Source organism: Magnolia sinica, chromosome 12 (assembly GCF_029962835.1).
Source record: "Magnolia sinica isolate HGM2019 chromosome 12, MsV1, whole genome shotgun sequence".
NCBI classification, from domain to species: domain Eukaryota; kingdom Viridiplantae; phylum Streptophyta; class Magnoliopsida; order Magnoliales; family Magnoliaceae; genus Magnolia; species Magnolia sinica.
The window spans coordinates 35102913-35117004 of record NC_080584.1 but is presented as its reverse complement, the minus strand read 5'-3'; the positions used below and the strand labels follow the sequence as shown (position 1 = coordinate 35117004).

Sequence of the window (14092 nt, the reverse complement as noted above, 5' to 3'; positions counted from 1 at the left end):
AGTGGATGTAATCAGAATTTGGGTAGAGAAATAGGTGTTTTAGGCTTTCTAATTTATTCCTAAGGATTTCAAGGGCATAACTTGGGCTTGTGGAGTAGATCGAGGCTTGTTCGAATTTGTAATCTCTATCTATTCTAATTTCTGTTTTCATATAGTATGTTACTCGTCGCTTTGTGTTGTGGTTTTTTTCACATAAAATTTAATTTGTTTGTGTTTGGACTTGCTTGTGAGATTGGTAGTACTTTGCTTGATTCAACTCTATGTACTTTTGTGGTTCTCCAACATTAAATACAAGGTTAAAAACAAATATGGTGTATGGTCAAATACGCAGGAGGACAAGTATGCCTCATGGGTTTTATTTTTAAAATATGAGCCTACGGGTGGCATTGCCAGGGGGACAGACACTACAAATACATCACTCTACCACATGGCTTCACCATATTCCGGTACTTCAAGCTCAATTGTAGCATTTCCCTCTTCAACCTGCGTTCCATGGATGGAAATTTTAAATCCATACATGCATGCCACGTAGTTGAGTGCATGATTGCTAATTTATAAGCCATTATCTAGAGATCTGAGGCGCACAATACTAGTAAACAATTTCACTGTACTTATATGCAGAATAAATCATATCAACAATTCAATTGGATGCTGGCGTTTATTGGACAAAGAAATATAACGATTGTGTGTTTACATCTCAATGTATCATAAAAATGTTCCAATAGATATCATACATTTACATTGGAATGTGCATGCGATCTACCTCACCCATCCATTGAGGTGGGACACGGGGGTGTGACTTGCGTTGGTAGAGTGCCACCCTGGGTGTGAACGTGTATGTGATCCACTTGGTCAATCAGATATAGACCTCATTTTTCAACATGGATTTCAAAATTCAGGGGAGTCCAGAACTCAACTAGATGAGGCACCAAACATGATAAGGTCATGACGTGGTAAAATTTAATTGGGCCAGATGTTGATATCAAAGATGGGGCCATTTATTTTTTGGGGAGTGGATTGGATGAGGCACCAAACATGATAAGGTCATGACGTGGTAAAATTTAATTGGGCCAGATGTTGATATCAAAGATGGGGCCATGCAAAGCTCGTTTGAATGTGGTTAGGTCGAGTGCCTACTCAGCCAATTTCACACATGGGGCTTACCCAAATATTGCAATGTCCTGGCCTCACCGAATATGCTTCCTATTTGTGGAGCATACCTTCATCCTGGTGGAGTGCCTCCAATGGATCGAGTGGGAAATGCACACCATGAGGTATCCCACACATAATACAAAAGATTAAACGTGGGTGCCCCCTTCCTAACCTTTTGTTGGAATGTGTCCTGCATGACTTTAAGATGAGCCTGATTTATTGGATCAGGGCCAAACCGATGGGTGGCACACTTGACCGACAGGTTGGATCTCATCAACATGTAGTCATTCCCCCCACACTAGCACAAGTCACGGTTCCCAGATGCCTTGGGAGTCACATTAACAATTCTGATGCAATAATAAGGAAAGTTGGATTATCCCACGAAAAAGAAATGGAAAATGAAGGAAAATTTAGAGACACAAAATCATGTTATCTTCTATTATTACTAGCCTCCCAATGAAGGAAAACATAGAGCCACAAAATCATGTTATCTTCTATTATTACTAGCCTCCCAATGAAGGAGAACATAGAGCCACAACATCATGTTATCTTCTATTATTACTAGCCTCCTGCGACTCATCGATGGTTAAGAAGTGGACCCTTGTCTATAAATATAGAAGATCTACTCTATAATTCTCTCATTGTCATTTTAGCTTTGAAAAACTAGCCAACTGAATAATGGAAGTCCCACCACCCTATGAGCCCAAGAACCTATGTTGATGCATGGAAATGAAAGGAAAGGAAGCACCATTTCTAATGAAACACATTTCTATTATTGATGTAGACTTTTTTTATTGTGAGATTTGGTGTGAAGCACCGTTTCTCATTTCCTCTTTTGTTGAAAAATCAGTAAATTTTCCCACCTCTCTTCCTAAGAAATTCATTTTCCTATGGAAAATAGTTGAACAAAACTGAATTTTTCAATTGTTAAATACATAAGTGCTATCACTCATCTCTAATTCCCTCATATGTGTCACATATGCAAATGCTCCACCATCCATCTTCTATTTTTTCAAACATGTGTCAATGTGCCACATGTGCTAATATCCATCTTCACTTGAACCCCACATGTTGACGCAGGGAAGGACATGAGGTCAAGTACCGTCTTCCTCAAGAAAATAACTATTCCGAATCCACGAGGAAGGAAAGCAGAAAATAGAAATAAATTCTAAGCAATGGGAAAGAAATCAGAACCAAACTACAACTAAAACACTTAGAATTCGCGACTTACTTGTGCCATCATCCATCTTTCATTTGTGCCCCACGTAACATTAAACTACGTGCATGTGACATTTTTTTATCTCTAATTACTCTGTATATGTGTTACGTGTCAAAACATATATACCACTTACGTGCGCATGTGCCACCATTCCCTTCAACTACCGACTACCACCATTATACCTTCAACTACTATAATTATTTTGATTGGCTGACTTAAATGCAAGCTCTTGAAATTTTCCGTGAAAATGCTAAACTATTCGGTGAGTGATGACGACCTATCTAAAGATTGGACGCGGATTATGCACTGGCAAGGTCAGTAGCCAAATCGCAACGTCACCAAGCTATGTGGACCCCACCATGATGCATGTGTTGTATCCATACCGTCCATTGATTTGGAGAGATCGTTTCATGGCATGAGAAAAATAATGAAATAGATCTAAAGTTCAAGTAGACTCCACCATAGAAAACAGTGGGTACAGTTACATCCACCGTTCAAAACTTCCTAGGGACCACAGAAGTTCCCGATCAAGCTGATATTTTTGTTTTCACTTCATCTATCTCTATGCTAACTTATGCATAGGTTGGATCTGAAAAATACATCATGGTGGACCTATAAATATTTCAGCGGCGAGTGTGACTGCTCCCGTGGTTGTGGGTCCACTTTTAACTTTAGATCTATCTACTTCTTTTTCTCATTCCATACAACATAAAACGATATCTCCGAATGGTTGGACGGTACGGATACAACACATGCATCATGGTGGGTTTCATGGAGCTTGCATTCCTGCATTCCTGTTTTTTCTTCTTCATCATCCCATCTCCTATCCACGTAATGGAATTCCCACGTTCCAATCTCAGGGTATTATGGTCATTTATCCTCTTCCATGCAATCTTTCTCTCCTCCATCAACCCCTGCTCACCCTCTGTATTTACATTGAAAAATGAGACAGATCGACTCGCATTGCTCTCATTCAAATATGGTATTTCCGAAGACACTCTCGGAATCTTGAGTTCATGGAACGATTCTCTCCATTTCTGCGAATGGGTGGGAGTCGCCTGCAGTCGCCGCCATCATCAAAGGGTCACAAGCTTGAACCCCACGGACCACAGCTTGGTGGGCCACGTATCTCCTCACATTGGAAATCTCTCTTTCCCGAGAAGAATCGATCTCTCCACCAACAAATTCCAAGGCAAAATCCATCAAGAAATCGGCCGTTTGTTCCGTCTTCAGATTCTCAACCTGACTGATAATTCACTCCAAGGAGAAATTCCATCCAATCTGACCCACTGCTCAGAAATCATAGCCATTCACATCGAGCAGAATCAATTGGACGGAAAACTTCCCACTGAGCATGGCTCTCTGTCAAAGCTCATTTTCCTTTCTGTCGCTGTCAATGATATGAGAGGAAGCATCCCACCTTCGCTGGGGAACCTTTCGTCTCTCACCATTCTTTATCTAACATCTAACATTTTTTGACGGGCAAATTCCAAACCATCTTGGTCAATTGGCAGGCATTATCACATTTCAAATAGGTGGAAATCAGTTATCAGGTACGATTCCACCATCGATTTATAATCTCTCATCCATCCAAGTGTTTAGCGTGGCAGCTAACCGGCTACATGGAAGAATTCCCCCCAACCTAGGCCTTGCTTTTCCGCACCTGCGACGGATTTCTTTAGGAGGAAACCAATTCACCGGAACGGTGCCAATTTCATTGTCCAATGCTTCAAGTCTCGAAGCTGTTGATTTTAGCTCCAACAGTTTTAGTGGACATGTGCCTTTGAATCTAGGAAGTCTTTCGCATCTCTACCATTTCAATATCGAGAAAAATCAGCTTGGAAGCAGGGAAGGTGATGACCTGAGTTTCCTCACTTCACTTCACCCGTCTGAAAGTTATAAGTGCAGTTACCAATAATCTCTATGGTGAGTTGCCCAGCTCTATTGCTAATCTCTCGACACAGCTAAACGTGCTCCTTTTAGGAAGAAACAAGATATTTGGAATCAGTCCCAAGGGAATTGAGAATCTCATCAACTTGTATGTTCTGAATCTGGGAGGGAACTCCTTGAAGGGTATTATTCCAGATGCCATTGGGAAGCTTGACACGTTGCAAGTCTTGAGAATGTTTCAAAATAAACTTTCAGGGCGAATCCCATCTTCAATTGGTAACATTACTCGATTGAGCTTTCTCTACTTGTATGGAAATGGTTTCCATGGACATACCATCAAGTTTTGCAAATTGGGGATTTATGGAAGAATTGTTCATTTCTCGAAATAAGCTCAATGGTACCATCCTCAACCAAGTCGGCGCAGCTATAATCTCCCTGGATCACAATTCATTCACTGGGTCTCTCCTGCTGGAAGTTGATAACTTGGAAAATATTAGGGAGATGGACATCTCAGAGAACAAACTATCAGGTGAAATTCCAAATACGTTGGGAAAGTGTCAAAGCATGGAGTTGCTTTATATGCATGGCAACTGGTTTCAAGGAACCATTCCAGAGTCTCTAAAGAATTTAAAAGGTATCAAAGGGCTTGATCTTTCGCGCAATAACTTGTCTGGGCAGATTCCAAAGTATTTAGAAGAATTTCATTTCTTACAGAATTTGAATTTGTCATTCAATAATTTCGAGGGTGAAGTGCCCAAAGGAGGAATCTTTAGAAATGCCAGCGCAATTTCAGTTGTCGGAAACAGCAAACTCTGTGGAGGTATACCAGAACTACAATTGCCAGGGTGTCTTAAGCAAGCTTCCAAGAAACGAGAAAAACCTCTTGCTACCAGAGTAAAAGTCACAGTTATTACTGTGGTTTCATCTTCAGTTCTCTTGTCGTGTATCATTGCAGCTCTTTATTAGAGAAGAAATTCTCCAAAGAAAGCTTCTTCTCCATCTTCTACAGAGAATCAGTGGCTACGAGTTTCTTATGCGGATATACTTCAAGCAACAGATGGGTTTTCTTCGGCTAATTTAATTGGTGTGGGAAGTTTCGGTTCTGTGTATAAAGGACTTCGAGAATGCTTTGAAACACTTGTTGCAGTGAAGGTACTCAACCTCCTACAACAAGGAGCTTTTAAGAGTTTTGCAGCTGAATGCGAAGCATTAAGAAACATCTGGCATCGAAATCTTGTCAAGATCTTCACGGTTTGTTCGAGCATTGATTTTAATGGCAATGATTTCAAAGCTCTAGTGTTTGAGTACATGCCTAATGGTAGTCTGGAGAAGTGGTTGCATCCAAATGTAGATGAACAACCTCAACTGAGGTGTTTGAATCTTACCCAGAGGCTAAATATAGCCATTGATGTGGCTTCGGCATTAGATTATCTTCATCATCATTCCAAAATACCAATTGTTCATCGAGACCTAAAACCAAGCAATGTTCTTCTTGATGATGATATGGTTGGCCACGTGGGTGACTTTGGTTTAACAAGGATCCTCTCTGAAGCTGCAGAAGGTTTCTCCCAAAATCAAACTACCACATCTGGGATTAAGGGATCGATTGGGTATATTCCTCCAGGTAAGGTTTTCAATCCATTTTTTTAATTCATTCATCTTGCAAAATGATTGGTAATTTCCATATAATATTATTATGGTGAAACTTGTTAATAACGATATGCATAAATTAATCTAATCGAAGGATATTTGTAGGTACATTAGTGTGTGTCTATATATATATATATATATAGTTATCTAATGTCTTGAATTTGTTTGTAATAGAGTTTGTTGTTGCCAATAACATATGCTGGATCTTATTGGAAAATTTTAGAAAAATTCTTGTTGATTGTTGGATAATTTTAGAGGTTGCTACTCAATGGTATCTAGGGTTCTTCGGTGTCATCCACTAGTTATTGATGGCTGTCGATGTCATCAAAGGTCCCATCGAAGAGGTGCGCAGAATTACCTAAGTGTGCCAATTGTTTCCTATTTCAGTTGCGGTAGTATATATATAGGGTGTAATTGGAATTAAGGTATAAATTAGGGTTCTCTAAACATATTTAAGGGTTTGAGAGGATTTTTAAGAAAAAAGGTTTGAACATTTTTTCTTGGAGTTTTGATTGCTAAGATTTCATCACTTGTAACTTCGTTTTTTTATAGCGCATTGTCACTTTGTGCCATAATTTTTTTCCCGCTTCAATTCAGATTGCTTTATGATTGAATATGTTTGTTGCCATCATGATTATCTTGTTAAATTTCTCTGTGTGCTTGATGTGAGCCCAAAATCCAAACGGTCCATGTGATGTAACACCCCATGAAACTCCCAACGCGCAACTTTTACCATAATCCAAACTTTTGGTGGGCCATGGCAAAAGAAAATTGTTCTCTCTTGATTTACATCTCTCTTTGCTATGGCCCACCAAAGTTTTGAATCAGGGTGAAAATTGGTCCTTAGGGGTTTCATGGGGTGCCGCATCACATGGACTGTTTGGATTTTGGGCCCATGATATGTGTATAAGCGGAAATGTTAATTATTTAAATGAAAATTTTCATTTCTCCCTCTCAATATCTAACCACTATTTTTATCTTTCTTTAAATAGATGCCTAACCTTCAAATATGTGATATTTGTCAATCGTAGAGTATGGGATGGACGGTAAGGCGTCCACACATGGAGATGTATACAGTTATGGGATCCTTCTACTCGAGATGATCACTAGAAAGCGACCAACTAATGACATGTTTAGGGACAATCAAGGCCTTCATCACTTTGCAAAGTCAAATTTCCCAGAACAAGTAATGGAGATTATAGATCCAACATTTCTCTTTAAAGATACTGAAGCTATTCAAGACAGTGAAAATCGCAACAATTTGAGAAATAGAATGCATAATTGCTTGGTTTCATTGGTCAACGTTGGTGTATCGTGTTCTGCGGAATTGCCAAAGGAACGAATGAAGATGAGAGACGTTGTCATGGAAATGAATGCAATTAGAGACTTATATCTGGAGGTTGGGATTCACTGACAGAGACAAAATAGGCCCCTATTGTTAGGTGAGGGTTCATCTTACCTCAGTAACTACTAATATTAGATTAGTAGTTACATTGAAGAAGATTTCAACATAAAATAAAACTGTTTGATATTTTTCTTAAGAAGCTCTAGATATATATTGTTTAGTGTTTGAATCTAAGGCGAAGATGTTAATTTTCTTCTTCTTCTTCTTCTTCTTCTTATATATATATATATATATATATATATATATATCTTGTTTTAGATAAAGGTGGTTGTATTATAATTATAATATGAGAAAATGCTTCTCAGAATAAAGAGAATATTGGGTACTAAGATACTGAATCCTCACAAAATTTTATATAACCTATTCCAAAAATACCATTATAATCTTACCAAGTATTCATCAATGGCTTTGCCTGTTGATCTGGAAGGTGTGCGCGCGCATGAAAGAGGTGGATATTGAAAGAAATAGTACCAACAGCCCATAGTGTCCAAGCTGTTTTGGGCCTGACCTACTTTTGTGGGCTTTGAAACTTTGATTTGGGCTGGGCTTGAGCTTTTCATATACCCATTGGGCCAAATCTGGGCTAAATTTCTGGTCTGATTAGTGTATGGTTGGGCTCATGCCCAGGAATGCAGCTTGATTAAAGAACGGGCATTGATGGAGACTCTGCCCATTCCCACTTGCCCTTGCTGTATTTTTGGTCTAGGGAACATTCATGATAGGAGAACCCTATTTATGAACTAACTCAATGGGTTTGAACCCATAGCTCAATGGCTTACAACTTGTGTTTCAATGTTGAGGTCATGAGCTCAAGTCTGGCCTATGAACTAGCTAGAGCAGTAAATGGCCTGGTGAAACATGTCCAGATCTAGCCCATTAGCCATATATCTGTGTAAATGCCCAAAAAGACCTGAATTAGGCTTCAACAATCATTTCAGTACATGAGGTAGCAGGTTTAGCTGATCTAATGTGATAGAAATGTATCAAATGTTGGGAATATCGCAGAAGCAAACTTGAATTCAATCAACCAAGACAAAATCAAACGCAAACAAAAACATACTGAGAACATATAAATTTTACATGGAAAAGCCTTCTTAAGAAAAAATCACAGTACAAAGCGACAAACAATTCACCATGAAACGATATTACAAGAGATATAAGACTTACAATGATGAGAACTCCATTCGAATCATCCAAAACCCTAACTTTTACTCTATATAGCCCTTAAGAACATTTTAACATTCACTTAGAATACTCTAGTACCAATTGCACCCGATATATATATTATTACAATCATAATTAAAAATAAATTGCTCACTTATGCAGTTCCGCACATGCCGTCGATCTATCGACATCGATCGAGCAATCATCGATTCGATCAAAGACGCATGTTTAATCAATTGAACATGCCAAAAACATTTCAAAGAATTTGAGATATTTTTCAAATTACTATTGATCGATCGACCCGATTGTCAATCGAGCATGTCCAAAGCATTAAGAGAGCAATCTATATAATTTTAGGGAGGTTCAATGGATCGAGTATGACTATTAATTGATCAATGTCCCTTATTTCTACATAAATTGAAGGCATCCATTCAACATCCGACTGCTAATCTTAAAACGATGGTTTAACCATACCTTAGATTCAAAGTGGTGAGCAACACAAAAGGGCATAATATAGGGAGGCCCCCCTTTAAGAAATTCATAGAGTTAGATCATGTCCGACCAAATCTGAGTTGACTCTGACAAGTCGCATCAAACTCGCCAAGTCTTAAACCATCAGTCAAGCCTAGCCTATAAGCAGACATCACAAATGGGCCAACCTATAGCTTGTCCAAGTCTAGCACCCCATGAACCATTAACCCGTGTCATTTCCTGCACAACCTGAATCGGACTTGGACCAGGCCTGGCTTACCGGATCAAGTCGGACCAAGTTCGAGTGACTCGGACAATTCTCATCGGGCTCGTCCAAGACATAAAACCATGGTTCGGGCAGCCCATGTACTGGCATCTAAAATGGGCTAGCATATATCATGTCTAAGTCTAGCCCATGAATCAAGGTCCATGCCCTGCATGACCCAAGTCAAGCTCAAGCTAGGAACACCGAATCTCAGTCACCAATGCTAAGCTAGTCATGCCAGGCCATGCATAACCCTCAGGCCCGCATCCAACCAACAAGCCACGAAGATCAGGCCAAACCAAACCAAAAGCTAGGTGGGCCCATTTCCGATCTAGCTAGGTAACTGATGTCAAAGCCATGTGGTCCCCACCATGATGTATGTGTTTTATCCACGCCGTTCATTCATTTTCTAGCTTATTTTAGGGTATGAGCAAGGCAGATACAAAGTTCAAGTGCACCCCACCACAGGAAACAGTAGGGATTGAATTCTTCCCTTCAAAAACTCCTTAGGGCCACAGGTGTTTTGGATTAAGCTGATGTTTGTATTTTTCCATCATCACCATCTTGTCTGACCTCACGAACAAGTTGGATGGCAAATAAACTTTATTGTGGGCTCTGAGAAGGTTTCAATGGTGGCAGACCCCACTATTTCTTATGGTGTGGTCCACATGAAGATTTGGATTTGCCTCATATTTTGGGCTCATGCATTAAAATGAACGCAAAAAAATTGGAGGGCCTGGATGGAAAAACACATACATCATGGTGGGGCCCACAGCTTTGACACCAACTAATGGGCTGGTGTTGAGGTAACCGGACAAATCAAATCTTTTATCGCACCCAGTAAACTCTGTTGGCCCACCGTGAATGTCTGTAATTTATCCATGCCATTCATTCATTTTTTTTAGCTCATGTTAGAGGTTGAGATTAAAATTGAAGTATATTTAAACCTTAAGTGGATCACACCACAGGAAAGAGGGGAAATAATGAATTCCACCGTTGAAACCTTACTAAGGTCTTTATTTGTCTTCCATCCTTTTTGAAAGATCACACAGACATGGATGAAGGGAAAACACACTTATCAGTTTGATCTAGGAATTTTTCAACAGTAGAAGTTAAATTCATAATGTTTATTGTGATGTGGTCCACTTGAGCTTTGGATATAGTAAAATGGACGGACGGAGTGGATAAAATGCGTAAATCACGGTGGGCCCCACAAAGTTTACTCAGTACACAGTCCGCTTCCCAGCCCTACAGCGCTCCTTCCTCCGAGCATTGCTTGCGTGCGAGTATTCTGTCTTCAGACGGTGGAAATAGGAAAAGCTCAAAAGAAGGTAGAAGAAGAAAGAGAGATGGCGAGCAACGGCAGTAGCTCATCTCCCAAACCCTAACCCTAAAAAAGCTAATTTGATGGATTCTCATTCCATCAAACACCTTCTCGACGAATCCATCTCCGAGGTTCCAAAACCCTAGACCTCCCCCCTATCTATCTATCTCGATCTCTCTCTTGCATTTCTAGGGTTTTCAAAGACTTTACATGAGGTTCTAACTCTTCTCTTCTTGCAGATCGTCACTGGTTGAGGATACACCGAAGAAGTTCCCGGAAAACAAAGATTGCTTGTGGGAACGGTCATCATCGCCATTGCTCTCGTCGCGTAATTCTACCGTAAGAAGTTCCTGAAAAACAAAGATTTCCTTATCGGATGCATCGCATTATATCCTTCAAAAACTAGTTCTTGTACATCTCTCGGAGAAGAAATCATCTTCTTTTCAGTGTTTTTGCAGTGTAATCAATCTATCAGAAATTGGATTTTTTTTTATTTTATTTTTTTGAGATCTTTGACTCCTTTTTGGCAAGTATATCGTCTTCAATGGATTGTTGCAGTTGATCATCTACAAAAAGGAGAAGAATGCGATCCTTTTCACTTATCCTCTTCCAATGAGTTCTTCTTCTTCTTCTTTTTTTCGGATTTTAGGAATACGTCAAATTTTTTCTTCTCTGTCTATTCTTTTTTTTTTTTTTAAATGGGAAAATATGCAATTTGGGTTTGATATATAGTAGCATTTTCACATGGGTAGACCGTTCATCTGGTGGGCCTTATCGTGGATGCTTGACACTGCAAAGGTTACCTCTATTGGATAATTTGAGCTATTCAATAATTGACTTGCAAATGGATGGATAAAAGGAACATAAGAGAAGGACAAGGGGCAATCTGTAATAGGCAATTTCCATTAATGAGATGGACGTAATTGTTTGATGGGGGTTTGGTCCATCACCCATCCATGGTGGGGCCAACCAGATGGAGGCATGTTCTGCTGAGCATTGTGTGACTCCACCATTATCTTCTAATTCATTTGTGAGATTGATAGACTAGAATTTGGTTGATGCAACTTATACAGTATTCAGCTATTATATATAAACTAATGAAATCAACTTATTTGAAACACTCTGATTGTTATCATAGCGGTAAGATTTCTAATGCAGTTTCAAAGCTTCCAGTTGTGAAAGCTCCCATAGTTCATGCTCTAGGTAATGCTATTGGATTGGATGACTGAATTTTGTAGACAAACTGATGGTGGTGGTGTAGAAATTTACAGAAAGCAAGGCTAGGAGGGTGATTGGCACAAATCAAGAAGATGGTTGTAGTGTTCAGATCAGGGAAAGATTAATTCAAGAGATTCACAAATTTTGGCTAACCTACACATTGGATGTCCAATCCAACCCAACTCTACAGAATCTTGTTTTCCTAGTTCTGATTGACAACAAAGCTTCTCAAGATGTGTTAAGACAAATACAACTCCAAGAGCAACTATATAAAGTATTACGTACTTGCCTCCAACAACAATAAAACAAACTAGAATCCTTATCATATTAACCAACCAATAATCTAATGGGAACAATTTTACTGAAATCGTCGATCTTCCTATCTTTTCAATTATGAATCTTGCTATCTGGATTTTGGGTCATGATGTAGGACGTGGCACAAAGACATTCCTATCATGGTTGGATCAAAAGAAGGTGAACCATAAATTGGCCATAACTTTTGATCCGGGTATTGTTACGGGGCGCGCAAAGTGGGTTGCATCTGTCCATTTTGCCAGAAAACGTGCGCTTTCAATTCAAAAATGAAAATTTAAGGAAAAATTACTATTTTTAGTAATTCTGATTTTTTTAATATTTTCTTATTTTTGGAGTTTTTTGATTTCTTCTTTTCTAAAAACAACTTCTAATCATGCTAGGACTCTTCTATCAAAAGTTTATTTGGAATTTTTATTTTTAGAAATTAGGCTTTATAAGAGTTTGACTAGAATTAGATTTTTATTAGAGTTAGAATTTTACTATTTTTGGTAATTACGAGTTTTAGGGAGTTTGAGTTGGAGTTTGATTCTGAAACTTCTTCCTAGGTTTGGTAACACTATTTAAAGGGTTGTAAATTCATTTTTATTATGAATCAATCAATTGTCGAATTTCTAGAATTTATTTCTATCTTCTTATTTTCCCTCGTGGATTCGAGGTATCTCTGTTTGGAGTTCAGAGAAGCTCCATGGATTCGAAGTAGTTATCCCCTTGAGGAAGACGGTGATCGACCTCATCACATTCATCCCTGCGTCAGGTCATTTGCAATCCAAATTGCTATTTTGACTGATCCACAAGTATGGTTCTATAATCTAGAATAGAATACCTTGCGATGTCGATCTATATTCATAGTGAAGAGATTTATACGTTGATTTATGAAATAGAATGCATATATAATATTATGCATGTTGGCCTTGTAATAATAATATTCCTTATTTCATGTATAAATTGCAGTATTGATTCTTGTATAAAACTATGCTATATACCAAGCTATGTGCTGGAGCAACCCACATGATCCTACCCCTAGCGTACAACCATTGGAGGAAGTAGTGCACTACTTGCTTGTTCCTATACCATGTACCGAAATGAACCGTGCTCCAGCTAACATAAAGACACTTGAAACTAGGCCTAACAACTCAATAACTTGTATTAATATAAACTTGGTAATGACTTTTCAAAAGGGAGGTATATTGATTGTTTCAAGTTTTGTGATTTGAAAGAAATCCATTGTATTGATATCCTTTTGTGTTTCATTGTTTGGAGTGCGTTGATTCTTGATGGAAGGTAGATTGTGAAGTAATATATTTTTCTTTAATTGCTTAATTTGATAATGGATCAAACTCATGGTTTAAACGCTCAAACTCAATTCAAACTTGTGCCTAATTCCATGCCGCCTTGAAACATGATTCATTACTCAATTCAATTTCTTTCAAGCTTAAGAATTGTTAGTGTGAAGTTGTTGCCTTTGAAAATTAGATAGAATGTTTTTACTCTTATCTCTATGCGAATTAGCCATGGGTAAACAAAGTCTTTAGCCTAAAGGTGATATCTTGGATCTCCGGTGCAACTTGGTTGTCGAGTCAATGAGACATTGACACTTGATTCGTAACGAAATGGACAAGTGTAGTAGAAAGGGAGAAATACTATATTGATATCAAACTTCTTCTTACAATATTTAAGAAAATCTCACATATGGAAAATTTTGGAATGCCTACCTCCTATGCCACCCCCTCTTTTATAGACCATAAATGAATCTTCACTAAGAATTCCCCTAAACTAAGATATTCATTTCAAACCAATCTAATCTACCTAAGATGGTTGGACTTGTACTACCTTTACGACGAATCTTCTTCTTTAGCGGAAGCTAGTGGTGCAACCCTATGCATCAGCTCGGCATAACCTTTTTTGGGAGTCAACTATAGATGATCTCTCCTTCAATTGCACTTTTGTGGGTGCCAACTTATTTGTTGTTAACTTCAAAGTTCTTTGTGGATCCTCAAATATTTGCCCTGCTTTTCGTGG

The 14092-nt window shown here is 38.7% G+C and overlaps 1 protein-coding gene across 1 annotated transcript; it reads left to right on the top strand.

Annotated features, from left to right (window-relative positions):
* The first annotated feature begins 4576 nt into the window (after nucleotides 1–4576).
* On the top strand, nucleotides 4577–7325 carry LOC131220017 (probable LRR receptor-like serine/threonine-protein kinase At3g47570). The gene is made up of 3 exons (XM_058214992.1): nucleotides 4577–5155; nucleotides 5228–5885; nucleotides 6943–7325. Exons 1-3 carry the CDS (start codon nucleotides 4577–4579, stop codon nucleotides 7323–7325), a joined length of 1620 nt encoding a protein of 539 aa, XP_058070975.1.
* Nucleotides 7326–14092: the final 6767 nt, after the last annotated feature.